The sequence below is a fragment of the Acytostelium subglobosum genome (genome assembly GCF_000787575.1).
Source record: "Acytostelium subglobosum LB1 DNA, scaffold: scaffold20, whole genome shotgun sequence".
In the NCBI taxonomy this organism is placed as follows: domain Eukaryota; phylum Evosea; class Eumycetozoa; order Acytosteliales; family Acytosteliaceae; genus Acytostelium; species Acytostelium subglobosum.
In genome coordinates, this window is record NW_012236513.1 from 263624 (window position 1) to 288259 (window position 24636).

Genomic DNA, 24636 nt, shown 5'->3' on the forward strand with positions numbered 1-24636 from the left:
TAGAAGGGCTATTTCTCTTCCAAACAGTATCCCTGAAACACAAGATTAAAGATATACACTATCTTCAGGATCACATTGAACCAATTGGTGCATCCAAAGATGAGTGACGCTTGAGGCTGTGGCGAACTCCAACTTCCAAGTCGATGTATGTATCGATTTATTAATTTGATCTAATTAATTGAGATATAATTATCTCTAGATGTTGAATGGTATTAATCGAAAGACATCCTGCCATTGAATGTTTGTTCCACCAGGCAAGACAAGTGTTCATATCAACTTTGGACTCCACACCCTCCGACATCTCTGTGAAGACTTGTGCCCATTCCTCTTGAATGTTCTGGATAACCATCTGTTCCACTCTTCCAGCGATCAACTTTGCCATCCTTGCGTTGGCTGTGTAGCTTGTTGTTGCTGCCGAGTTTTTGTTGTTGTTGTTGTTAACATCTGGAGATTGATGATGTTGTTGTGGATCAAATGATACTGAACATGTACTCCAAAATGATGTCCACAGTTGATGAGTGCATTGACACTTTGAGTACTTGTTGGCTGTGTGACTACCATCGATCATATATTGAATGATCGTCTCAAACTCGTTGCTGCGACAAGTTGATCGTATCTTGTCCATTAGCTCGTAGAACATGTTGAGTATATCATCAGTTTGATCACCCAGCAGTTTCTTCACTCTTGCCTCTGATACAGCCTTGCATGATCTAGTCCTTGATTGATCAAGTACCTCGTTGATGTTGAGCATGTGTTTCGCCGCTTGAATGGCACCAACATACTCTCTATTGAGTCCACTCTCCAAACAGATGATGCGGGATGATCCTGGCTGTCCTTGTCGTCCTGCTCGTCCAACACCTTGGTTCTCCACTCTACTGTTGCTTGGGTAGAATCCAACGATCACATGCAATCCACCTGCCTTTAGTGACTCTGCTGTCAGCTTGATGTCTGTTCCTCGACCAGCTGTGTTGGTCGCAACTGTTACGCGACCAGGCTCACCAGCATGGGTAACCACATAGTCCTCGTCCTCTTGTTGGAACTCATTGAGTAGCTGAGCATGTATGTCACCAGCTCTGAGCAATGGTATGAATTTTTGGCTGTCCTCGATAGTGGGCAGGAGTACGAGGACGGGTCTGCCCTTTGCCACGGCAAAGAACTGCACCTCCTGGCATACTGCGTTCTGGAAGTCGGTCACAGTGTTGCACAGCTGCATCGGAAGTGATTCGCGCTCTGAAGGACGGTAGCTCACCACGTTAAAGCTGTCAACGTTGTAAACCTGTCTGAGCTCATTACGTTCGAACTGGTCACCACACGTGCCTGTGAGACCAAAGAGACATTCATATCGCTTAAAGTATGATGGATGAGAGATAGCTGTGGCCGTGAGGCTGCCCCGTGCGGCAGGGAGATCATGCTTGACCTCTAGGAACTCGTGAAGGCCACCACAATGTCTGCATCCAAAGAATAGTCGACCAGTGTTCTCCTTGTCCACAATGACCACCGTCTTCTTGCCTGATGCCCTGTCCTCCACAAGTGTTGTCACAGCATAGTCATGATCCTCCTTGAGCTCGAATGACTTGAGTGCGTGTATCAACAACTGTTTGACCTTTGCTTCACTCAATGCTTGTGCCCATTCAATCGCTCGGTTGATACCTTGGGCATCGAATGGTAGCTTGTGGGCAGCATCCACCATCACCTGTCTTGCCTTGATCACATGATTGTTGGTCACTGGGATGGTGACATGGGCGTGTGCATAGAGTGAGAGTGGCTTGAAGATGAAGCTGTGATCGGTTGACATGGTGATGGCCAGACGTGCAGAGCTGAGTGAAGTGTCAATGACTGAGATCACTTGGGTGCAGTACGGGAACACGCCAAACTGGTACAGAATGAGCCAACGCAGCCTGGCAAGCATTTCAGCAGCGATGTCTGGCGCATTAATGAGTGGGCGAGAATGTCTGGGCACCTTTGTCGCCAGCTCTTTAAGGCGATCAATCAATGTTTGTTGAGGATCTTTGTCCATCGATTGCTGCAACTGAACAATCTTGAGATAGATTCGGTGGGTCGTGTCCATATCCAGTTTTGAAAGAGGATATTGGTTGTGATCGATGTTGGTGAATCGATTCCAGAACTCGGTGAACTCTTTCTGTTTGAGCTTGCCCTCAATATCCTTGCTCTGGTGACTGGACAACAATTTGGTGATGCTGTCAAAGTTGTTGGAACTGTTCCAGATGGTTGTGCGGGGTATTGATCTGGCCCACGGTGACAGGAGCTGTTGGATCAAACTGAGCATGGCCTGGATTGATTGAGCGCCTGTAAGGGTCATATTGCGATCGACTGTGATCATTGATTGAATGAATGATGGAATAGAGAAATGACCGATTACTCTACAAAGTGATGGAGTGAGTGAGATGATCTGATCAATGTGGCCAGCTGCCTCCATGTCACCATTAATCAATATATCTTGGTAGTCGTCCAACAACAGAGTGTTCAGGTACTTGATCAATGATGTCTTGCAACTTGTTGGTAGTTCGTGGATTGGGTCCATTGCGAGGAGACGTCGAAGGCTGGCCAGTAGCTGAACGATGAATGATGGATGCGTGTGGTTGAATTCCAGCAGGCTCATGCGAGCAAACACATCAAGTATGAGTGCAGAGCACAAACAATCATTCTGCACATGTCTGGCGTTGTGTGAGGCGGACGTGGCCAGGACTGTCTGGCATGTGACGAGATGACTGTCTTTGACGGCGTGTCGGACCAGGTACTCGATGTGATCGTTGGCGCGGGGGTAGTAGGTCGAGAACTGCGGCCTGGAAATGTCTGAGTCGGCCTTGTTTGTTGAGTGAATCAATAGCCAATTGTAGGTTGCGACGTCCACTCTTGAGTTGGAACGACAACTGGATGTGTCGAGGTGGTCGCGAGAGATAGGCGATGGAGTCAATGCCATGATCTTCGATCAGGGTTGTAAGAGAGTCGACAAACTTTGTGAACGAGGCCACGGCATCAATGACGTTGTCATGGTCAAGATGGAATCGATGTGTTGCTGTGAAGTGGACCAAGAACCAATCAAACAATGTCTTGTTCCTGGGATGCAGATCCAAGATACGGGACAACAGTGTGACGAACTTGCTGTCAAAGAGTGGGCCGATGAATGCCCATGACATGCCAATTGCTTTGTCGAATGATTTGAGCAACCCGTCATGGGATGGAGCGCTCGACATGGCTGTGAAACACTTGTGAAGATCAATGATGGCAGTCTTTGGCAAACTGTCCACATTGCACGCGAACTGATTGAGTTTGCCTATGAACTCTGGACTGAGCTTGTCAAGACACAGTCTCCAGAATGATCGTACGTCATTGTCATTGACGCGAGCGATATCGAATGTTTGTGATCGAGAAGTGATCAGCTCAAGTGGTCCTGTAAATGTTGATTGATCGTTCTTTGTTGAATGGACATTCATCCATCGAATGTTGATAATGTCAACACTCTTGATGCGAGTGAAACCGAGAAGCTTGGCCACCGCGTCCATGCTATGACCTTGCACTCGTGGGTCCATTATCCTAGTCTTGCCCAACATATCCATGAACACCTTCAACTCTGGATGCTTGTGTGCGAGGAGGTCTGGTTTGATTGATCGATCACCAAAGATTATCAACAACTTGCACAAGTACTCGACGGTCGACCATGGCAACTTGGTGTTGCTATTGATGAATGATGTGATGAGCTCGAGTGCATACTGTCCACTGATCACGCACTTGGGATACACTTGCATCAGACATAATGAAGTTGGGATGTGTCCTCCGTGAAGTGCCAGCTGCAGGGCAGAGCGACCGCCAGCCGACCGCTCATTATGTCCGAGCAGCGAAGAGTAGCTCTCTTCAGGGTTGTCATTGTAATGAATGATACGCAGCAGCGTGATGATGAACTTGGTATTACCAAGTGATGCGGCCAACTGGATTGGCGTGAATTGATCGACTTGTCTGGCGAGTCCAAGGTTCACACCAATGTCCACCAACAATCCAGTGATTCGATGACAGTTGAACTGTGCGGCAATGTGCAATGCGTTCATTGTGCTGGCTGGGTCGACGGTCAGTAGGTCGTGGGCGCTCTCCAGGGCGCCAATCATACTTGGGTCATCAGCCTTCACAACAGTCTGCCACAAGCTATCGATTGGAGAATGGACGAACGAAGTAAGCAAGTCGATCAGTCCGATCCTGTTACATTTGATCGCGTTCTCCAGTGGGGTGACGGTGCTGCCTGGTTCCTCAGCCATTCCAATCTCATCAATCACCTTGATCATGGTGCCACGACTAGCATTGGCGAGCACAGGAAGACTGATCGTTGACGATAGGTTCTCCAAATAGATAGTCTTGATCTTCTTTGTACTCCTAAGTTGATGCACTGGTGACGTGTCCGAGTCCGAGTCCTTGGGTCCCTTGAAGATCGGTTCAATCAACCTTCGATGTGTGATCATTGACATGAGGTTGGTGGTGTTGTCTCCATTACATGCCCATTTGATTGATTGGGCAGCATCCTGTTGACCGCCTAACTGGAGCAGGTTGTGGACGTATTGATGCAGGCTTGGACTACAAACAATGCGATCGAGGATGTAGATACCCTTGTTGGTGGGAGTTGATATTATTGCTCGCGAGTATGGCAACAGGGCATCGATGATCTCCCTTGGTCGCTCGTTGGTCCTGTCGAATGCGTAGTACAACGCTGATGCGCCGTTGATGTTGAGCCGGGTGGCATCAGCGCGACTGTACAACAATGCTTTGACGGCTGAGATGTTGCCGGAGGCCGCGGCACTCATGAGTGGCGTACCGAGATACTCGTCAACACTATCAACCCACTGTGCGAACCTCTTGTAGTAGCGACTGGAAGGGTTGAGCCAGTGTGCGACCCACGTTGATGATGATCGACTGCTGGCACTGTGCAACATCAAGATGTCCATTGATTCAGAGGGGCGTGCAAAGAACTCGTCGTCCGCTGTGTTACCGCCCAAGTCATATCCGAATGAGTTTGCGAGGCACTCCAGGGGCTTGAGTCGGTTGGGCTGGTCCTTGAATTCCTTGAACAATCCTTGAAGCTTTGCTGGTGGCAGGTATGGCAGCAACAACTCCCAAAAGGTCATTCTGGACAGTGTCCCGGTAGTTGCGTCATCATCAACATTGACGATGTGGCCGAGACATGACAAGGGCGCCTTTTGATTGAACATGTGAGTGAGTGTGTCCTGATCCAGGCTGTCGTAGAGTATTGATAACTTGGCAATGATGCTGCCTACACCACTACACAAGAGGAAGATGAGTCCATTGTCCAGAGGACTACATCCTTTGCTCACGAGGTATTTAAATGTCCTGCCACAGTGATGGGAGAGTGCATGATGTAGCAGTGGCAGTGATGGCGCTGTGCCCTCGTGGTCCAATGGGAATCTGATCTGATCGAGATTATGTTCCACCGCCATGGTAGTGAGAATTTGGAGTGCCTTTGAATCATCCTTCATCGTGAATGCCTTGCCCAATGATTTGATCAGCTTTGGACTGATCGTCTGGAACTGGGGTATAGGTACATGAAGGTGTTCTGGCGGCGATTGGCCATCAACCTTGGACAAAAGTGTCCAACAACGGGATGCCTCCATGAATGAACAATATCCATATATTGAGGCGTCTGATGGAATGTTCTTTGATGACAATGACACGAGTGAATATGTTTGAACAGGGTCAAGGTCAACATGCTTGATGAATATGTCCAACATTTGTTCATTATCAGTGTTGATGGCTGTGAATGCTGCCAATGCAAAATGGTCCACGGTGAAGGGCCATTGGCTGAGATGACGTGCCATCACCATGTTGTTGGACTGCACAGCTTCGATCAACAATGACGATGGAGGTAACACCAGCAAAGGATGGTTAGGCTGGCCAATCTGCGGGCGCAATGCGTTGAGTGCCAGCGTCATCTCCTCGACCAACACCTTTTTGGCCAATATTCTGCGAGCATCGTGCTGCAACGCCATGCGGTAGATGTGGAGGTACAATGTCTGGCGTAAGGTCTGATGCTTGGTCTCCTTGACATTGTCGTTGGGCGTGACACGTGATTGATCAAGTACATGATTGAGCGCAGTGGCATAGGCACGAATCGATTTGACATTGTCCATCATGATGGCAGCGTCGAGGAAAGACAATGGTGACTTTAAGTTGAGTGCGGGGACCAGTTGCAGACCATGACTCTGGAGCTGAGGTAGCAGTGTGTGTTGCCCAGTGGCCAGGATGACAATGAGTGTCGTGTTGCCAAAGGGGTCCAATGCTCGGTTGAGATCGCCAGCACACCATGTTGTGGAAATGGCATTGATCATTCGAGGCGAGCGACTTAGCAAAGCGTAGTACAACAAGTATGTGCCATTCTCTGGTTGAACAACGTATGGTACTGATTGATTGATTGGTGCGCTGATCAGATGATGGATCATCAAGTCCAAGCATTCAACACTGCCATTGTAGGCGGCCAGCTCCAGAATGGTCAACGTGCGACTAACTAACTCGTTGGGCAAGATGGTATTGAAGCGAGGCCAGTGGAGATCTGGTGGGGGTATCGACTCCATCCATTTGGACAAGATGCCCACATGGTTGGCCTTGACCCCTGCCTCGATATACTCATCGATTGAGTACGGTCTCATTCTCTTTGTAAGGTAATCGATCATCTGATGATCCTTCTGCAACAAAGCCCACGCAAAGTATGAGTAGAATGTGTTTGGAAGCATGATGTGTGGCTCCACAGTGCAACCAACCAGCTCGAGGAGAGTGGTGTGACAATGGAGTATGATGAGGTCCAGCAGCGACATGCCCTCCTTGTCTTTGTGATCCCAACTCTCTTGGCCGAGTGCAATCAATCTATGAGCAATGTCCGTGTATCCGCGGGATACTGCCAGCATGGTGGCGGTTGAGCCCTTCGAGTTGACAAAGGTCTTGTGGCGGGATGACTGTACACTTTGACTGACGATATCATTGTCATTGCCATCCAGACGAGTGTTGGCCGTGTGCCCACACTTGTCGAGTATGAGTCTGGCCAACTCTGGTTGTGATGTCTCCAATGCCAAGATGAGGGGCGTGGACCCATTGAGTTGTTGTATACCACATGAGTATCCAACATCAATGAGCAAGTCCACAACATTGTATGATCGATACTCGACTGCAACATGTAGTGCTGTGCCCTGTGATGGCAGCAGACGATCAATGTGCTCGGCCAGCAGTCCTGAATCAAACAATCTCTTTAGGAATGATGTTTGATTGAGTGATGCCGCCACTTCAATTGGAGAGTAACCATCTGATTTCCTCGCGATGGACAACGACGCGTCATTATGAGCAAGAAGGAATGCGATCTCCTCTTGGTCAGTCTCCAGCGCGACATGTAGACATGTGTTCTCATCATTTAGTTGTAGGTGGGTGTCTACTTGGTTTGTTTGGATTGAGTTGATGAGCTTGATGGCAATATGTTCGTGTCCTTCGAGAATGGCGGAGTACAGGGGGAATATCTTGTCATTGTCCTGAAGCTGTGCGTTGGCGCCATGTCTCAGGAGTACCTGCACACACTCCAGATTGTTCTTGAGGACAGCGCATGCCAACGCCGTCAATCCGCTCTGGTTGCGGGCGTCAATGTGAGTGGACTTGGTCGCCTCGACCATCAATGCCAATGCCTGGTGATGACCCCTTGTCGCTGCTATGTGCATGAATGTGTTGCCGGCCTCGTCTAAATGAGTGAGCAGTTCAGGGTTCTTGCAGCATTGTTTGAGATGATATAACTCTGACACCTTGCGGTCAAAGTCTGGCGACATGACCCAGAGTCGGAAAGCCACAGGATCAGAGGGTAGGACCATGTCTCTATATTTGTCATCGACTAGATCGTCGTCACCCATGTCGATCACTGTCTCGGGCCCATCCCATGGCACAATGTCGAGTGTGATGGCGTTCATTCGGACTGAACCGGGCGACACCTTGGACAAGAGAGCGTGGTCGATTTGAGTCCAGATGTGTTGGTGATCCATAGTAGTCTCGTTGACAAATGTTGCCAACTCTTGGCATTGCTCTTGGTTGAGTGACTTGAATGAGGTCACCTTCTGTTGAGTAAATGTGAGTCCGCATCCACCCCACACTCTATGCTTATCGACGCCAGAGTCAAGGTACTCCTGATTGGCAATGTCAAACTTTGATGCATAGATGTTGCCAAGTGGTGGTGGAGGTGGGGGCGATTGAGTGTCCAAAGCTGGAGAATGAGGACTCGCACCCTTCTTCTTCGAGGCCGTATCGGCCAAGTGAAGTCGTTGCTGGATTGAGTCCACTTCACCACCAATTGTTGAGAACAGGTCTGTGTCATCTCCATCCAGAGCTTCCAGTAGATCATCGGGCTTGGTGCACAACTTAAATGTACCGTCGGCAAGAAGCATATCATACTTGAACTGTGCTTCCACTCGATCACACCTCTCGCTCGAAAATATGCTGTAGAAGTCATCGAACAGTTCTTCGATCGTCAACTCATCCTTGTCCATGTGCATCTCCAAGAACTCTGCACAATTTGGTTCGAGCTTGGCATTGGCGCGGCAGACTGAGGCAAGGTCGAACACCGAAACAGTGTGTTTGGTGGGGTCGGCCATGCATCCCGAACACGACCCTGACTTGTGGATATCCATTATTGAGTCAAAGACCTTCATCATTGAACTAATTGTATCATCCAATCCAAGACCAGCCTTCCTCATCTCCTCAATGAACATGCCAACAACTGGATGAGGGTCCAACCTCTTACTCAACTCGAGTGATGGTAACTAATGATTGATTGATTGATTGAGTGAATGAGTGAGTGATGGTTAGGGTTTGATGGAGACGGTATGGAGGTCGAAGAAAACTTACAAACTTATTGATGTCAGGATTGAACTCGCTTGACTTGGGCAAGGGCGCTGAGTGCTGATGGTTGGGATTGAGCTCCTCCAATTGCTTGAGGAATGGATGGATGCGGGCCAAGATATGACCCATGTATATGTTGCTAAAGATTCTACTCTCTGTTGCCAATATCATCATAAACTTCTTGGTCAGTTCTCTGACGTATGGTGCCAGGTCAATGAGTTGGCGAGCGTCAATATCCAGATTGTTCAATTGTTCGTTGAGTAACCTATTGATGATAGTTGACACGACTGTTGACATGGCCGCAACATCTCCATCACCATCGCCAAAGAATGAACGTTTGAAGTACTCTGTCAAAGTCATCAATGATTGATTGTCGGCGGCGATCTCCTTGGAAACAGACTTAACAATCAATGTGACTGTCTTCTCCTGGTAGGAACGAACGGGGAGAGGTGGCAGCAGACCAGGAGTGCGCTTGCCCACGGCCTTCCACAATACCTTGGACAGGTCGGGTATCTGTCCATTGGCCTTGAGTGTGTGGAGATAGGACGAGAGGAATGAGATCAGACTGAGCATCGAGAAGTACTTGCGACAGGGCTGAAGCTGGGGTAACTGTACGTGGATAGCATTGGCAGCTTCAGAGTACAGCTCGTTCTGGACATTAAAGCCGTGTGGCATACCACCAAACACGGCTGCGTACGCGGTGAGGAACTGTTGGTAGATGGGCGTGGGCTCCATCGTGTAGGCCACCTTGAAGTCGCCATCCATCAGCCAAACGCCGTCGACACACTGCGCCGACTTCTCCTCGGCTAGGATACGGAACGACGTCTGATACAACAGACCCTTCTCCTCTTTGATCTTGTTGTATACCTTGCGCAACACTTGTACGGCTTCACCATTGGCTGTGCCCTCGGCCTGTCTCATCTGGCCCTCAAGCTTGTCGATCGCAGCTTGGCCCTCGATGCCCATCTCAAAAGCACGTTCTCTGAGTGATCGATAGTGTACGCGGTCTTTGAGATCGGTCCACTGACCAACATTCAACTCTCGCTTGATGTCCACCATGAACGCGCGGAGCACTTCTTCCTGGAGTGTACGTTGAAGGCCATCATCCCGATCCCACTCATCGACATTCTCCTCGAGCATGAAGCCACCATTGAGGAAGCCCTTCATGTAGTAGTCCAGTATGAGGATGACGTGGCCCACCAAGGTGTTGGCGTAGGCCGGGTGTATGACTGGGAACATCGTACCATCATTGTTGAAGTGCAACGAGAAGAAGGGCATGGTGTCGTGGTAGTAGACACCATCGATCAGCTCGGTGAGTATCTGATGGAACTCGTCGGCCGATACCGAGTCTGCGATTGGACGAATCTTGATGTGATCGGGCGCGAGGATGACGTGAGAGGGCCGTGTGACAAAGGCCATGTTGTCAGCCCAGCCTGTGAACAGTCCAGCAGTGACAGCCACGCCACCAATGCTCTTTGATGCGCCATGTCCGCGAGTCTCTGCAAAGTGCTGATGAAAAGTCTTGTTCGGATTAGATCCCTTGTAGCTATTGATCAAGTTCAACTTGACCAACTGCTGAGCGAACTTCTCAATCGATCCTTCGTCATCAATAGTGATTGACTGTTTGTTGTTGATGTTGTTGTTTTGGTTGTTGTTGTTGTTGTTGTTGCCACCACCACCACCGCCACCACCTCCATTGCCACTGCCACTTCGATCGCCGCGGTAGGTACTGCCTCGCAGCACTGTGCATCTCTTTGAAGCGCATTAACCTCTCTTGAGGGTCCCTGATGGTCAACAACTTGTCGAGTGCCTCCTTCCACAGACGGTTGTAGACAGGGTGCGCCTGATGCACGAGAGTCCGAGTCGTGAAGGTATCGGACTTGTCACCAACCTGATTAGGCATCAACTTGATGTTGGCGAATTGATTGATGAACCTGTCGTTGACGTCGAATTGGGCATTGGGCCACATCGCTTGCGCAACCATTGTTACCGCCGGATGGTTCTTGAATGTCTTTGGACATATGTGATGGGCATCGACTCGAGACCAATTCATCCAACGTCCATTCTTGAGTTCTCTCAGAAACCTCGGTATTCTTCGATATAATACATCTTTAAATAGTGAACCTTTATAAACATAATGAGGATCATCATACTCTTTACCCCTATCGTTCGTTCGTTAAATTCAATCAAACAAGTTAATAAATAATTATTCGAAATAAACTCGAGACTTATTAACTTACTCTTCAGACATGGTGCACTACTGTTACTCTGTGATTGATTGATTGAATGTATTATTATTAATTTATAAATATATGAATGATTAGAATCGTTTCATTGATTGAATGATTGATTTATTATGTTATTATTTACATTATTGGATTGTCGATCCATCCTTACGAGATAATAATTCTAATGAGGAATCAATGAGCAAACTTGTATGATCAAGTTGATTGTCCAGAAGTGTCCATAAGATATTTTTTTTGATCAAAGGACGAGTGGGGGCGGCATAGATTGAATCACCTCCCACCCATTTTAGGTAAAGTAGGGTCAACAATAGTCAACAACATTTTATAAAACTGGAAATCCAAGTTGATCACTTTAGATACATCAGTGACTTATTGACTGGATGACTAGACATTCGAATGTTCCGAAGGATCGGGATGAACTTCTGGCCATTGGATTTATTGATGGAGTGTATCCCCCTCTACTTCGTTAGGTGATGAGCGAGAGCGATTGATCAACGTATACGTTGAGGTCCTGCTGATCCATCGTTCTTCTTTATTTGCGAACGTTGATGTTGGTGATGTTGTTAAAGTATGTGACGAGATGGAGTTGTCCATGTCTGATAGATAGGTCGAGAGTGTACTCGATGAGAGACTCTGGCATATCAAGGGTGTCGAACACAAGCTGCACACAGCTGTACCAGTTGTTGAGGACGCACTTTGCCAATGCATTCGAATATGAATTTCACTGCCGATCAGCACCTCCTGTTTAAGCATCTCCCGTCTCAAGTGCTGTGTGTCGTGTGCCAATTGTCGGTCATACTGGATGATCATGCCGTCTGGTGACGCCCAAATGACAAGGGATCGCGGATCAAGCTACCAATGGCATTGAACGAGCAGGCTCGAATTGGCGCATCGAGAGGAGGAATTCAAAGACCAGAGTGTGACCACCTCTACAGGCGCCAGAGTAGGCTGCGGATGTGCAGCCTTCGGTCCGGTTGTTGTAGAGGTAAGTGACAACATCCAAATGTCCATTGGAAGATGCAACGTCCATTGCCTCTGTGGATGTCGCCACTTTTTTTCGATGTGTTGTCGATACTCCACTGTCTCCAAAGTGCCGGATCGGGAGGCACTGACGATTGTATGATTGATGTCCCAACGGTGTGGATAGTTGCGGAGAAGATAGCGAACAAAACACAGGTTTCCATTGCCCAGTCCCATGTTGGTTGTGTTTGTGTTTGAGAAGAAGACGAAGAATGTCGAGCCTGCCATCTCTGGACACACCATCAAAGGCATACTCTGAGTAGAGTTGTACATTTGGATACTTGTCACACAGGGGCTGTACCAGCTCATAGCATCGGCGAATCTCGTCGATTGGATAGGATACTGCTTTGGCCGATCGGTAATAAGGCTTGATGATGTCGCTGTCCAGTAGTCCTTGAAATAAATCGAGCTTGGTGTTGGCATCTTTCAAATCAAAGAGTGACCAACACATGCATTTGGCCAGGTCGTCCAAAGTGAAGTGATGTCGCTCTGGCATGCACTCCATGATGGCTGTTCTGACATGGGGGTTGAGCAAGTATTTTAGATTGTAGTCACTGTCTGGATCGACGACGAGTGCATTGGGATGATTCAGAAGAAAGGAGCGAACCAGCGATGCAGTGGTGGTTGGAGAAATGAGGAAGAGTTGCCAATGCAATTAAGTATATCCTCATATCTGAAATTGTATAGTTGCTGATGTTGTTGTAAATTATCGTCCAAGAATTGAAACAACTCAAAGTTTCCAGCTAGAATTAGACATTCGCGTGATCTAGTGGCATCGAATCTGATGTATGGATGGGAGATCAGGCGTTGGATGAGTTCCCTCGATTGTATCGATGGAGCAATCTTTTCGATCTCCATCTTCTGGTAGTCGTCGTGGTGATCCAACAGGAACGAGACAATCTCCAAATGGCCAAGCTTTAGTGCAAGGGGAATTAAATTTGGTCTAACAGTGAATGGCTCGCCAAGCTGGGCACAATGAACATGGACATACTGAACCAGTTGATAGTCTCCATTTTGCACGGCGGTGCGGACAATGTCGCCAGGAGCAAAGTCAAAGTTGTGGCTCCTTACCTTCTTGAATTCCATCATCATAATATTCGTTGGGCAGCAAGCGCAACTGATTGTTTTGCAGACAGAGATCAAGTTGGCGAGGGTAGGATAAGGGTAGGGTAAGGGTAGGATATCTGATACATATTTACGCATATAAATAATACAGTTGGAGGTTTATTATTACAGCTTGACACTTAGAAGGTATGAAACAGCATTGTTATGTTGTAGTAGTACTACAAGTGGCAGGATGAAACAGTTGGTGATGAAGAAGAAGGCCACGTCTGGCTTTCTCTTCCATACACGGTATCCTTGACGCACGAGATCAATGCGATATACTCTCTTCAATATCACTCGGAACACGATCAGTTGCACGAATGATGAGACAATCGAGGCAGTGGCATACACCAACGTCAGGTTGTAGGCGTCGGCATCCAGCGAGTCGATGGTCTGGTAGAACTTCTTGTTGGGCCCAAAGTAGATCACGAGCGAGAAGACGATGTAGCTGAAGCCTGCCAGTGATCGCGCCACACAGTTGAAGAAGAAGAGCTCGAGTGAGACGGTGCGGTCCAGCTCGCCACTCTGTCCCAATATGTTGTAGACCATGTAGCCCTTGTATGGCTTGTCGCTAAAGATGCTGTACACTGACTCAAACATGCGGATGAGCAGTGAGCGCACTGATGATGTGTCGGCAACCACCTGCAATGTCAGACTGATTGCTTCAACAATCAGATACAGCAAGATCATGTACCAACTGCCAACATGTGGGAACACCATCGAGAAGAAACAGTGAGAGCTGAGCTCAAGCCAGAAGAGGAACAATATTCTACCATCCTGAAATACTCTGTATGATTGGAATTGAATGTTTGATTGAATGAGTGTGAGTGAGTGATTGATTGATTGATATATATGGCCAAGATCTAAGATCAGATCTAAGATATATGATCAACATATATGATCAAGATATATATGAGTGAGGAAGACTTACCTGATTGGAATGTAGGGCAGGTGGAAACGCATGCGATGGAATGAGAGACGGAAGATAAGTTTGTAGAGGACGATGAGGACTTGGAAACCGACGATGAGGAGTGATTGGAAGAGGTTGGATGTAACTGAATAGAAAGCCAAGAGGAAGAGATGGAAGAAACAGTAGCCAAATGGTCCGAGGAACAATGTTGACGCCACAACCCAGAAACGGAAGAGGAATGTTGTCTTGGGAGTTTGCGTGGCAGACTGCTCCTTGACCGTGATCTCGAACGCTGCTGCTGCCGCCTTGTTGATGGCAGCCTGCGCCATGTCTGATGATGAGATTGATGAAGAGGATGATGTCGAGTTGGACGATGCCGCCGACTTGTCCGACAAGCCGATCGAGTCAGTTGAGCTGTGCTGCGATGAGATTGATACATTGTCCAAAGAGGTGGCCGAATCTGATATTATGGGCGATGATTGGGTGGCTGTGAGCTGTGGCATGGGGATGGCCTTGGGATCATCCCACTGGATGGTGGGGCGACGGAAGGGGTTGCGACGGAGATGTGCAGGCATGGACGCCCAGACGATCAGGTAGATCAGTGGCACGCCAAATCCAAACGAAACGATGATCCACTCAAAGGGCACAGGGAAGATGTGGCCGGCCATCGACAACACGTGCACACCGATCTGGATGGACACCCAGACAAAGGCGAACAGGAACAGGATGACGTTGGCATTCTCGGGCACACGCGACAGGTTCAGGAAGCAGTAGGTCAGCGAGAAGAAGACGGCAAAGCAAAACACCGCCACAATAGGGATGTACACCAATAAGTACGTCAGGTTGTTGATGCTCAGGTAGTTGGTCTGTTGGTAGAGTGGACACACGACCACCAGGGCCATGATCAAGTAGGCGATGATTATACTTGGCAGGGGGTTCCTCAGGAAGCCAAACAACTTTGACTTTACATTCTGTTGTTCAAACAAGTGATAGTACAATGCCTTGCCCATGCCATCCTTATCCAAGAATACATTGTCTGTTGTTGATGTAGTTGGTGATATTTGAGCATTTGTTGTAAGAGTTGATTGAGTGACTGTGTCGGCACCATCATGTGACGGGGCTTGAGCATGGATTGGGGTTGAGGATGTAATTGAGTTTGAGTTTGAGTCTGAGTTCGCGTGTTCAGTTTGTAAAAGTGGAGGTGGAGATGATGCTTCGGGGACATAGGGCGTGGTCAACGAGACCTCTTGCAATGATGATGTACGTGGTGCCATTGTAGGTGGACTAAGTGTTGGTATATATGGTGCCGACATTGACAGTGGCGACGTAGGCGTTGACTTGTCGTCCATGATTATTTTGATTGATCAAGTATATATTTGTATAATTATGTATTTAAATATAATATATATATATATTCAATAATTATATATATATACTTTTAGTAACTAGTTAACTAACTAACTAACTAAATAACTTGAGGAAGGCACCTATGAAGAATGATCAAGTCAAGTAAGCAGGCTTGGTTGACGATTGGATTTAGGACCGGTAAGGTTTGAGGAATGATATTATTATAAGGTAGGATGGTTGGATGGATCACTAAGTACTTGTGTGCACAACAACACGATGTGATTGATGATGATACTGATCAATAAGTGATTTAGAACTGAGAGTAAGTGTGTTGTGTGAATGAATGAATGAGTGTGTGATTGAGTGAAAGAGTATGAATGAAATGTGTGTTGGAATGTGGCTGGCGGAGAATGGACGTGATGGGCGTTGGAGAGTGGCAAGTGTCGGGTGATTGAATGGACAATAGTAAGTATACTCGGGAGAATGAGATGGGTGATGGATATATATGTTGTAGAACCAGAGTGTGATAGTTCCGGCTTGGGTTTCTTTCTTTGTTTGATTGTTTGTCTGACTGATTGATTGTTATGATTGATTGATGGTCGACAAACCCGGTTTGTCAAATGATGATCATGTAATGTATTATATAACTGTGTGATTGGTGACTCTGTCAGAGAATGGGTGAGGTGGCACTGCTTGGTATATGTGTGTATGTAACTAGTGGGCTTGAGATATATGCAGAGAGAACTGAAACAGGACCAGGAATGGACTGGAAATGACTCTCATTCAATCACCTCACTCACTCACTCTCCCATTCAAGCTGCCCAAACCTACCAAACCAACCTGGCATGCATCATACATCATCCATCCATCCTACCTTAAATAAACAAAACAAACAACAAAAAAACAAAGTACAAAGTAAGCAAGCGGATAACCGTCCATCATCAAACCAATGTACATTACATTACATTACATCCATTTAAATGAATTAATATTAATAATGAAGCTGCTGATCAAAGGTGATTGATTGATAGATTGCAATCAGTCAGTATTACGCCCCAACACATCGAGATGGTACTTATATTGTGTGTGTGTGCTGCCCATCTATGAGCCATCAAGCTTGTGGGCAACATATTGTTGATGTTGATTGATTGGTTGTGTGAATGAATGAATGAGTGTGTTGTGTTGAGTAGCTTGGGGAGCGTGGCTGCAGTTCACACAACACTTCCACACTTCCATACAAGCAAGTATAAGTATACCTGTTACTGTTGGATGGATCATTCATTATAAGTTGATCTTGATCACACATGATCAAATTAACAATCCAAGTGTGTGTGATTGATTATGTGTGTGGTGTGTGTATAAATCTGAAACGACAATGCATGTGGGTGATGCAACAGGCAATCAATCAATCAATCAATCACTTACTTTTTTTACCTTATAAGTCGACTCTCTGTTTGGGGATAGGCAAACAACAACAGGTTGGGTGATGTTGACAATATAGTATGTATGTTTGTATGTGTGTATGTGTGTTATATATATCTAGTTTATGTGTATATGTATGAATATGATAGATTGATTGATTGAATGTAGATTGGCAAAGGCGTGTCGAGATGATTAATCAGGAGCGAGCATTATCTGCCCATTACCAAAGGACATTTTGAAAGCTTTATGCTTGTTGGTGGGTCCTAGTTGGCCTTTGCGTGGCCCATTTATATAAATCAGTCGAAAGTTGGCCCAGCCCTCGCGCCCATAACCCCATGTTTAGACCAAAGTCGGCTGATGTAATGCGCGAACATCATATGATTGGCCCAACCAATCACCCATCATCCGGTGATCATTCCGTCTGGTGACAAACTTAGCGACGAATGAATAATTGAATGAATGGATGGATGACACACTTCAAAGTGAATGTATGAGTTGATGGGCATTCACTCATTCATTTCAAACAAACTGACTGTTGGGTTGGTGAACGTAACGAACGAACTTTCGTTTACTTTAAATTAGCGAACATCAATCGATCACTCGCGAGTTGTCAATCGCATCAATCAATCGTGGACAGACTGTCTATTGTTGGCCAACTGTTCCATTGGGTATGGCTAGTGAAGTTGATGACGTTGGTGTTGATGAGGTAACTGCAGGAGATGTTGATGACGTTGATGATGATGTTGATGTAGATGTTGAAGTCAGAGATGCTGTTGTGTTGGCCAAAGTCTCCTCAGAGTTGTTGCGCGCTGCACCAAGACTAATACCATGACCATGTCCACTGGGTGAAAGTATCTCTTTCCTGCCTTGCAGGAAGCTTGGACGTGGCTGTCGACCAGAGCCCACGTGCAGACCACTCTTGATGATGCTCTGACGAATGGCCTCGCGTGAGTTGATGTAGGCTGATGGTGGCAGCGTGACGCCCAGTCGACCAATGCCATCGTGCAGCGCCTTGGCCACCTGGAGCTCAGCCGCCGTCGGTGTGTTGTCATTCCTCATGTACTGTGTCAGCTGCAGGTTGCAGATCTCGGCAAAGCCTTCCTCGAGTAGTTGTTGGGTGGTCTTTGGTTGTTTGCTCGACGTCTCGCTCGTCGCGGTCGTCGCTGATGTTGACGCGTCGCTGGCAATGTCTTGGGAGGCTGGTGGAGGTGTTGCTACAAGTGGCGTCGAGTCGGAGAAGTCCTGCTTCGCCGGCGATGCCATCGCTGATGATGTGTGTTGAAGTTCATTTACAGGTAAGACGATGTTGTCGAGGAATGAGAGATCAACGCCATGATTCTTGAATGAGCTGGCCAGTTGCTTGACCGAGTCGGCGCTGAGCAGACTCTCCACAGCTGGACTGTTGCTGTTGCTGTTGCTGTTGTCCTTGACGCTCCTCAGCACAGTCCTGCGCATCAGTCCGTCGATGTGCGACTTGAGCTGCTCATCCTGCTCCAACTTGCCCTTGCTTAGCAGGCTTGTCATCTGTTTGTTGAGATATGATAGGCAGTCTTGTGAAAATGAGTTGGCCAGTGAGTTGGCGGCCTTGGCCGATGATGTTGCTGCTGCGCCATTGGCGACGGACGACTTCTCGGGGCCAACGTAGAGGAAGTTTGGCAAACCATTCAATGTGACTGGTCTGTCGATACCATACTCCCTCTTGATCTCCACAATCCTCTGTTCATTGATCCATTGAGACGTGGTGTCCATTGGTTGTGTCTCCTGTTGTTGTGACTGTGGCTGTTGCTGTTGCTGCTCAGTCATCATCGTTGTATGTTGGTTCGTATCAATCTCCATTGCATCCTCTGCTGTAGGATGTGTGGCGATTGGGGCAAACTCTGTTGTGGCCTCGGTTGTTGTGGTGGTGGTGGCCTCAGTCGTTGTTGTGGTGGACTCATTGGTGGCCTCAGTTGTTGTTGTTGTTGTGGCCTCAGTCATGGTAGTGGTAGTTTCGGGCGTCTCTGTAGTTGTTGATGTTATCGATGATGTCATTGTGTTGTTGTTGTTGTTGTTGTTGTCATCCATCTTCGCCTCTGTTGTTGCTTGTCCCTCATAAGTGTCCTCATTTGACTCCTCTTCACCCTCACCCTCGCCTTCGCTTGACTCCTCTTCATCATCATCCTCCTCCTCTTGTTGCTGTTGTTGTTGTTGTTGTTGCTGATGATGATACTGATATTGCTGTTGCTGTTGTTCTTGTATCTGTCTCTGTAGCCTGTAGTACTGCTCGCGCTTCTCCTTCTCAATCCTGAGGTACTCCTGGTAGCTGGTGGTCTTGGCCAGGAACTTGGGATACAGCTCGTCCGTGATCACACTATAGGCGCCATGGACCGCGTCCGTCCTGCTCTTATCTTTGGGAATGTACATGCTATAGGTGTGCGGGCCGGCAATGTTGTGCGGCGACACCAATATGTCCTTGCCCTCACTGATCGACTTGGTCACGGCGAACGAGGACTTGAGCGTTGGCGGTATCGATTGGGTGTGTGTGTTGGCCTCGGACGTGCCCACCTTGACGTACTTCCTCTTGGGCAGTGACACGTTGGTCGACTGGGGCAGGGTGTACTGGTCGGCCGTCATTGAGAACATGTGCGAGCCAGGGTGGTCATGATGCGCGGGCGGCATCAGATGGAGATGGGGCGGAGCCTGTGGCATGGCAAATGGTGCCATGCCCTGGGTGTTGTACACGACGGGCGTGGATGGCGCTGCGTAGACCTGTGAGTTGCGCATTTGAGGCGCATTGTTCTGTTGAACCAAGCCAGGCTTGCTCTTTGTCCTGGTCATTGGCGAGATCTTGGTCGCTGAGACTGACAGCGACTTGCTCTGCTCCTCCTTGGCCTCGTTGGCTGCGGCCGAGTGATGGCCTCTTGAGTGGCGAGTGGGCGTGGGTTGGGGCGATGGGCTGGGGTCGGCGCTCGCGCGACGCTCGCGCTCACGGAGAGTAGCGGCGGATGGCTTGGCGGTGACGGGGCCCGTGAGCATGGGCTTGCCTGCGGGCGAGGTGCCTTGCTCGGCGCTGGCGGGGAGACCGGCAGCCGACGGCACTTTGTTGGCGTAGGACTGGATCAGCACGCGGCCCGCAGTCAGCAACTTCCTGGCCTCCTTGAAGAAGGTCGAGTCCGACTCGTTGTACAGCATGCAGTTCTCGCAGATCAATGTGAAGTCGTACAGCACCTGGTCCAGCGACAAGTACTTGCCGGCCGTATTGCGATTCTTCATCGTCTTGAAGTCCATTGGCTCCTTGATATAGGTGAAGTAGTTGGGCGCAATGTCCTCGGTGACGGGCTCCATGAAGAACATATTCACGTCCTTCTTCATCAACAAATGTATGATGATGTTGACAGTCTTCTTCATGCTCGCCACATGCTCGCTCGATACTGTCGCGGGATCAATGTAAGGGAATCCAGGCCTCTTCACTGGCTCGGCTGTCTGTTGTTGCGGTTGTTGTTGTGATTGTGTCTCACTCTCTGGTGCTGCTGTTGCAGTTGTCGCGGCAGTCTTTGCAATCTTTGGTTGAAGCAAGTCCTTCTTGATTCTGATTGTCGTCAGCTTGTTCTGTGGTGATGTGACAGTCGCCGTAGTCGTTGTAGTTGTCGATGTAGTCTCGGTGGGAGCATGATCAGACGTTGACGAAGACGACGATGTTGTCTCCATTGGGGTCGCTGGCGCCTCCTCCACCGACTTTCTGGGCCATCTTCCACGACCTTTCTTTGGGGTGTCTGCTGGTGGGGCTGGTGTGGACGCAGCCGCAGCAGGGGCAGGCGCGACAGCCTCGGTTGTTGGAGTGACTGCAGCAGCAGTCACCTCAGTCTTCTTCTCAGGCAACCTGATCGTCAACTTTAGATTGCTCTTGCTGAGTGGCGGTGTGGGCAGGGCAGGGGATTCGTCGATGCTCACATGCTCGTCCTCAACGTCATCGCTCTCATCATGTTTGATAGTCTTTTCGCGAGACGAGGCGGGTGAGTTCCTGCGTCTATTGAGTGAGGGTGGCGTCTTCTCGATGGCAGCGGCCCTCAATCGCTTTGTCGACGGCGATGGTGTGGTCGCGGTCGCATTCGCATTCGCAGCGGCGCTGGTATCCTCCGCCGTCTTCCTCTTCTTGTCGTCTGTGGTTGGGGTGCCCTTTGGCGGGATGACTATCACCCTCCTGGGCGTGACCGATGCCGCTGCAGCAGGTGTCTTTGCCGTTGGGCTAGTCGGAGATAGTGGTGGTTGCTGTTGCTGTTGCTGTTGCTGTTGCTGTGGTGAACCCTTTGCATAAACAAAGTCCTTGTTTTGTGGTGTTGCCGATGATCTCCTCGGTCTATGTGTAACAGATGATCCCTGATCACCATCTATAACACTCTGTTGCTGTTGTTCAGGTTCCTCCTTTGTTGGAGTTGACACTGCAGACCCTTTTTGATTGATTGAATGAGTTAGTACATCATTGAATGAGTATGTTCAGATACACAACATACCTCTTGATCGTGTCATCATTAAGTATATATGTTGTATGTATCTGTCTGTATATCTGTATATCTGTGTATATGTATATGTATCTGTATCTGTTTGAGTAAAGTAATATATATGTATTTCTTGGGTCAATGAATGTCGTGTGTGATTAATTAATTTAAGACACGTTAGGGGCGCGCGTGTGTATATTCAAATGAATAACTTCTGATCGATCAGAATGACTTTGAGTTGAGTTGAGTTGTCAGACGATGAGTCGTGCCTACTTATTTGAGTGAGTGTTTGCGCTCAAATGAATGAAAGTGAACTAATTTATGAGTTCGTGAGGGAGTGAGGTGAATGAAAGAGAATAGAGAGTGTCGTTGACTCACACACATCTCATTGTCCGTTGAATTCAAAAAAAGAAAAATAAATTTGAATTTCAACCCTCAACCCTCGACCTAACCCTTGCCCTCGCATTGTTGATTGACTTGGCATGATTGGTTGATGGATGGGTGGATACTTTATTGTTGTGACGGATTGGATACAATTGAGAGAGTATGATGTGTGGCTCTCATTGGATCTTGAGAACTCTTTGTTTAGGATTGAACAGCAAACTTCTTCAAATGCTCCAAGAATACATGTAGGTTTACATCATCAGTGAACACAATCTCACCCTTGGTTGGATCCTGTGGCGTGTTGCTAACATGAGTCAAGTTGGGATCGATCGTTGCCAACAGGAAACGTGCCTCACCCGAATGTTGATCACAATCAATGTAGCGAGGGTATGGGAATCTATCTTTTAGGATGGCCTGTTGATGTGTTATGTATATGATGCGTTAGTTACCTTGCCTTGCCTTGCCTTGCATTACATTGTCAATGAAACATACATTAGCATCGTCCTTTGGAGCTTGGAGGAGAGCCTTAAAGTTGGCGTATTGTGGGTTCTTGTCGTAGCCCTCCTTTCTCCACTTGGCAACGGTCTCACCGTGGAAGATGAGAACGTGGAAGAAGGTGTCGAGCAGGAGTATTGTGTCACTGGTGATGCTAGTTGCTGACAGGGCAACAGGCTCTGGTGCACCATTGAACGAGTACTTCTCCAACGTTGGCTGAATCATAACCAGTGTGTTTGAAACGTTCTCTCTGTTCAACATAAATCTGTATAATGATTGATCGATTGATTGATTGGCGGCATGTTAGAGGAGATGCCAATGCCTTCTCAGTGTCGATACTACATACCTATAAAATGATGACTCGTCTGGACTGTTGTTAAAGGCTTGCAGGAAGTTGGAACGACGCAGATGGAACATGAAGTGAGGATAGATGGCAAAGTTCTGTGCAAGCTTGAAGGAGCGTGGGTCGTCCTTTCTAAAGTCAGCGTACTTTGACACGAGACGGATCAGCATCTTGTCGAGCCAACGAGTGATGTCGGGCAGCTCCTCAGTCTCGGCCTTGTAGACGGCAAGACGCGCCATCAGGGCGGCGGAGGTCTCCTGATCGAATCCGTTGGCCAGCAGGTTGACCGAGGCGTTGGCATCGGTCCAGTCACGACGCACGGTCGTCACACGCATGATCCTCTTGCCCTGAGTGTTCTGGTAGGTCGTGATGAACTGAATCAGACCCGGCTGGTCGGCGGGGATTGCGTTGGTGTGCTGGTTGGCGATCTCAAAGTAGAACGCGAATGTGCTGTTCTGGTCCAGGCCACATATCTTCCAGCTTGATGTACCTCCAATGCCAATTTCCTGTTTGATTGATTGATCGGTAAGTATGTGGACAGTGTCACGTGGATCAATGATTGAACACTTACATTCTCGCTGACGTTTGGTGATGAGACTGTGAGTGAGGACAGATGTCCAATGGCACCGCACACCTTGAGGTAACGTGAGGTGGACACTTGGATGTCGGCGTTGTAACCCATGTTGAACTGATGATCAGTGTCACGAGTGAAGATCTTCTGGAAGGACTGCTGGAACATTGGATGGAAGAAACCATCGGCCAACACCATGAAACCTCCCGTCATCTTGACCATCTCCCTCATCTCATACAGACCAACCTGGTCCAATGAGCAAGAGAATATATCAATGACGTGTCCAGAGCTGACTGCCTGTTCTGCGATACCCTTGTAATGCTGTGATGTGATGTGTTGAGATTAGTGAATGATTGATTGATTGAATGATGGTCAGTCCGTCGACACATACCAGGTAAGCCTTTGATGAATGCTTTGCCTTGTTCTTGACAATGTCGTGATGAGAACGGAGTGGCTCGGCCAAATCCTCGCTGACGACAAGTCCGAGTCCAACGGTGGCAGGTCCTCCAATGAAGGCCATGATACGCGCTCCAGTGTTTGGTGCGATCGCCTGCAAGAGGGAAGCGGCAACAGAGAATGCAGTGCCAGTGGCACGCTGTGGACGCTTGTCGTTTGGCACACGACATGGGTCCTTCTGGATCTCCTCAAGGATCGAGGTCAGGTTGAACTCGCACTCGCCAACGGGCACCAGGAATCGCTTGGACACCAGGTTGAAGGTCTCTGGTGAGCCCAGCTTCTCAATGAGCGTGGCGGCCTTGAAGGCGGCCGTGGCGTTGCCTCGGAACACGTAGGACTTGGGACAGGCGGTGAAGCCCAGCTCGTAGAGCTGCACCATCGAGCCGAATGTGATGAGGCCGACGTACGAGTCCTGTGGCAGTAGCGACAGCGACATGGTCAGCGAGTCGGTCAGCGCCTGGAGCTCGTCGTCCTGCAGACACGTGTCGACGATGTACAAGTAGATTGGTGGAGATGTCTCCTTGGTTGGCAGCATATATTCAATCGTCGTTGACTGTGGTAGCAGCTCAGTCGGTCTGCTCGTATCTGTAATACATCCATTATAATGTGGAGGGAACTGATTATGTTGCAAACAGAATGGGCATACCCATGTTCTATACGGTGGTACTACAGTGCTGTATGTAATGAGGAGTCAGTCCATGTTCAATCAATCAATCATGTACACATAACAACACATACCAGTATGGGTTCAAGACTGCAGTGCATAGACCTTTGCAGTGTAGGGGTGGGTAGGGCAATTGAACAATCTCTGTGCTCTGCTTCATTGGTGTGTACATGCAACCCAATGGAACAAGTAGTTTACGTGTAGCCTCTACACGAGATGTTGGCCAGATGTTCCATGAGAATCTGACTCCATCCTTATCCTCAGCCTGATCGAAATTCATTCTCTACTCTATCTTTGTATTCAATGACTATGTCAA

The 24636-nt window shown here is 48.2% G+C and overlaps 5 protein-coding genes across 5 annotated transcripts; all 5 read right to left on the bottom strand.

Annotated features, from left to right (window-relative positions):
• Positions 1-70: 70 nt before the first annotated feature.
• SAMD00019534_089340 (hypothetical protein) lies at positions 71-10852 on the bottom strand (the record flags this gene model as incomplete). Its single annotated transcript, XM_012895823.1, has 6 exons — positions 71-132; positions 292-716; positions 783-2891; positions 2977-8804; positions 8890-10591; positions 10653-10852. 6 exons carry the CDS (start codon positions 10850-10852, stop codon positions 71-73), a joined length of 10326 nt encoding a protein of 3441 aa, XP_012751277.1.
• A 1885-nt stretch (positions 10853-12737) lies between these two features.
• On the bottom strand, positions 12738-13235 carry SAMD00019534_089350 (hypothetical protein; the record flags this gene model as incomplete). The annotated part of the gene is made up of 1 exon (XM_012895824.1): positions 12738-13235. The coding sequence occupies one exon, from the start codon at positions 13233-13235 to the stop codon at positions 12738-12740; it is 498 nt and encodes a 165-aa protein (XP_012751278.1).
• Positions 13236-13379: 144 nt separating this feature from the next.
• On the bottom strand, positions 13380-15512 carry SAMD00019534_089360 (hypothetical protein; the record flags this gene model as incomplete). Its single annotated transcript, XM_012895825.1, has 2 exons — positions 13380-14040; positions 14185-15512. The coding sequence occupies 2 exons, from the start codon at positions 15510-15512 to the stop codon at positions 13380-13382; spliced, it is 1989 nt and encodes a 662-aa protein (XP_012751279.1).
• A 2062-nt stretch (positions 15513-17574) lies between these two features.
• SAMD00019534_089370 (hypothetical protein) lies at positions 17575-21438 on the bottom strand (the record flags this gene model as incomplete). Its single annotated transcript, XM_012895826.1, has 2 exons — positions 17575-21359; positions 21423-21438. The coding sequence occupies 2 exons, from the start codon at positions 21436-21438 to the stop codon at positions 17575-17577; spliced, it is 3801 nt and encodes a 1266-aa protein (XP_012751280.1).
• A 554-nt stretch (positions 21439-21992) lies between these two features.
• On the bottom strand, positions 21993-24600 carry SAMD00019534_089380 (hypothetical protein; the record flags this gene model as incomplete). The annotated part of the gene is made up of 6 exons (XM_012895827.1): positions 21993-22205; positions 22284-22551; positions 22633-23135; positions 23201-23521; positions 23592-24330; positions 24395-24600. 6 exons carry the CDS (start codon positions 24598-24600, stop codon positions 21993-21995), a joined length of 2250 nt encoding a protein of 749 aa, XP_012751281.1.
• Positions 24601-24636: the final 36 nt, after the last annotated feature.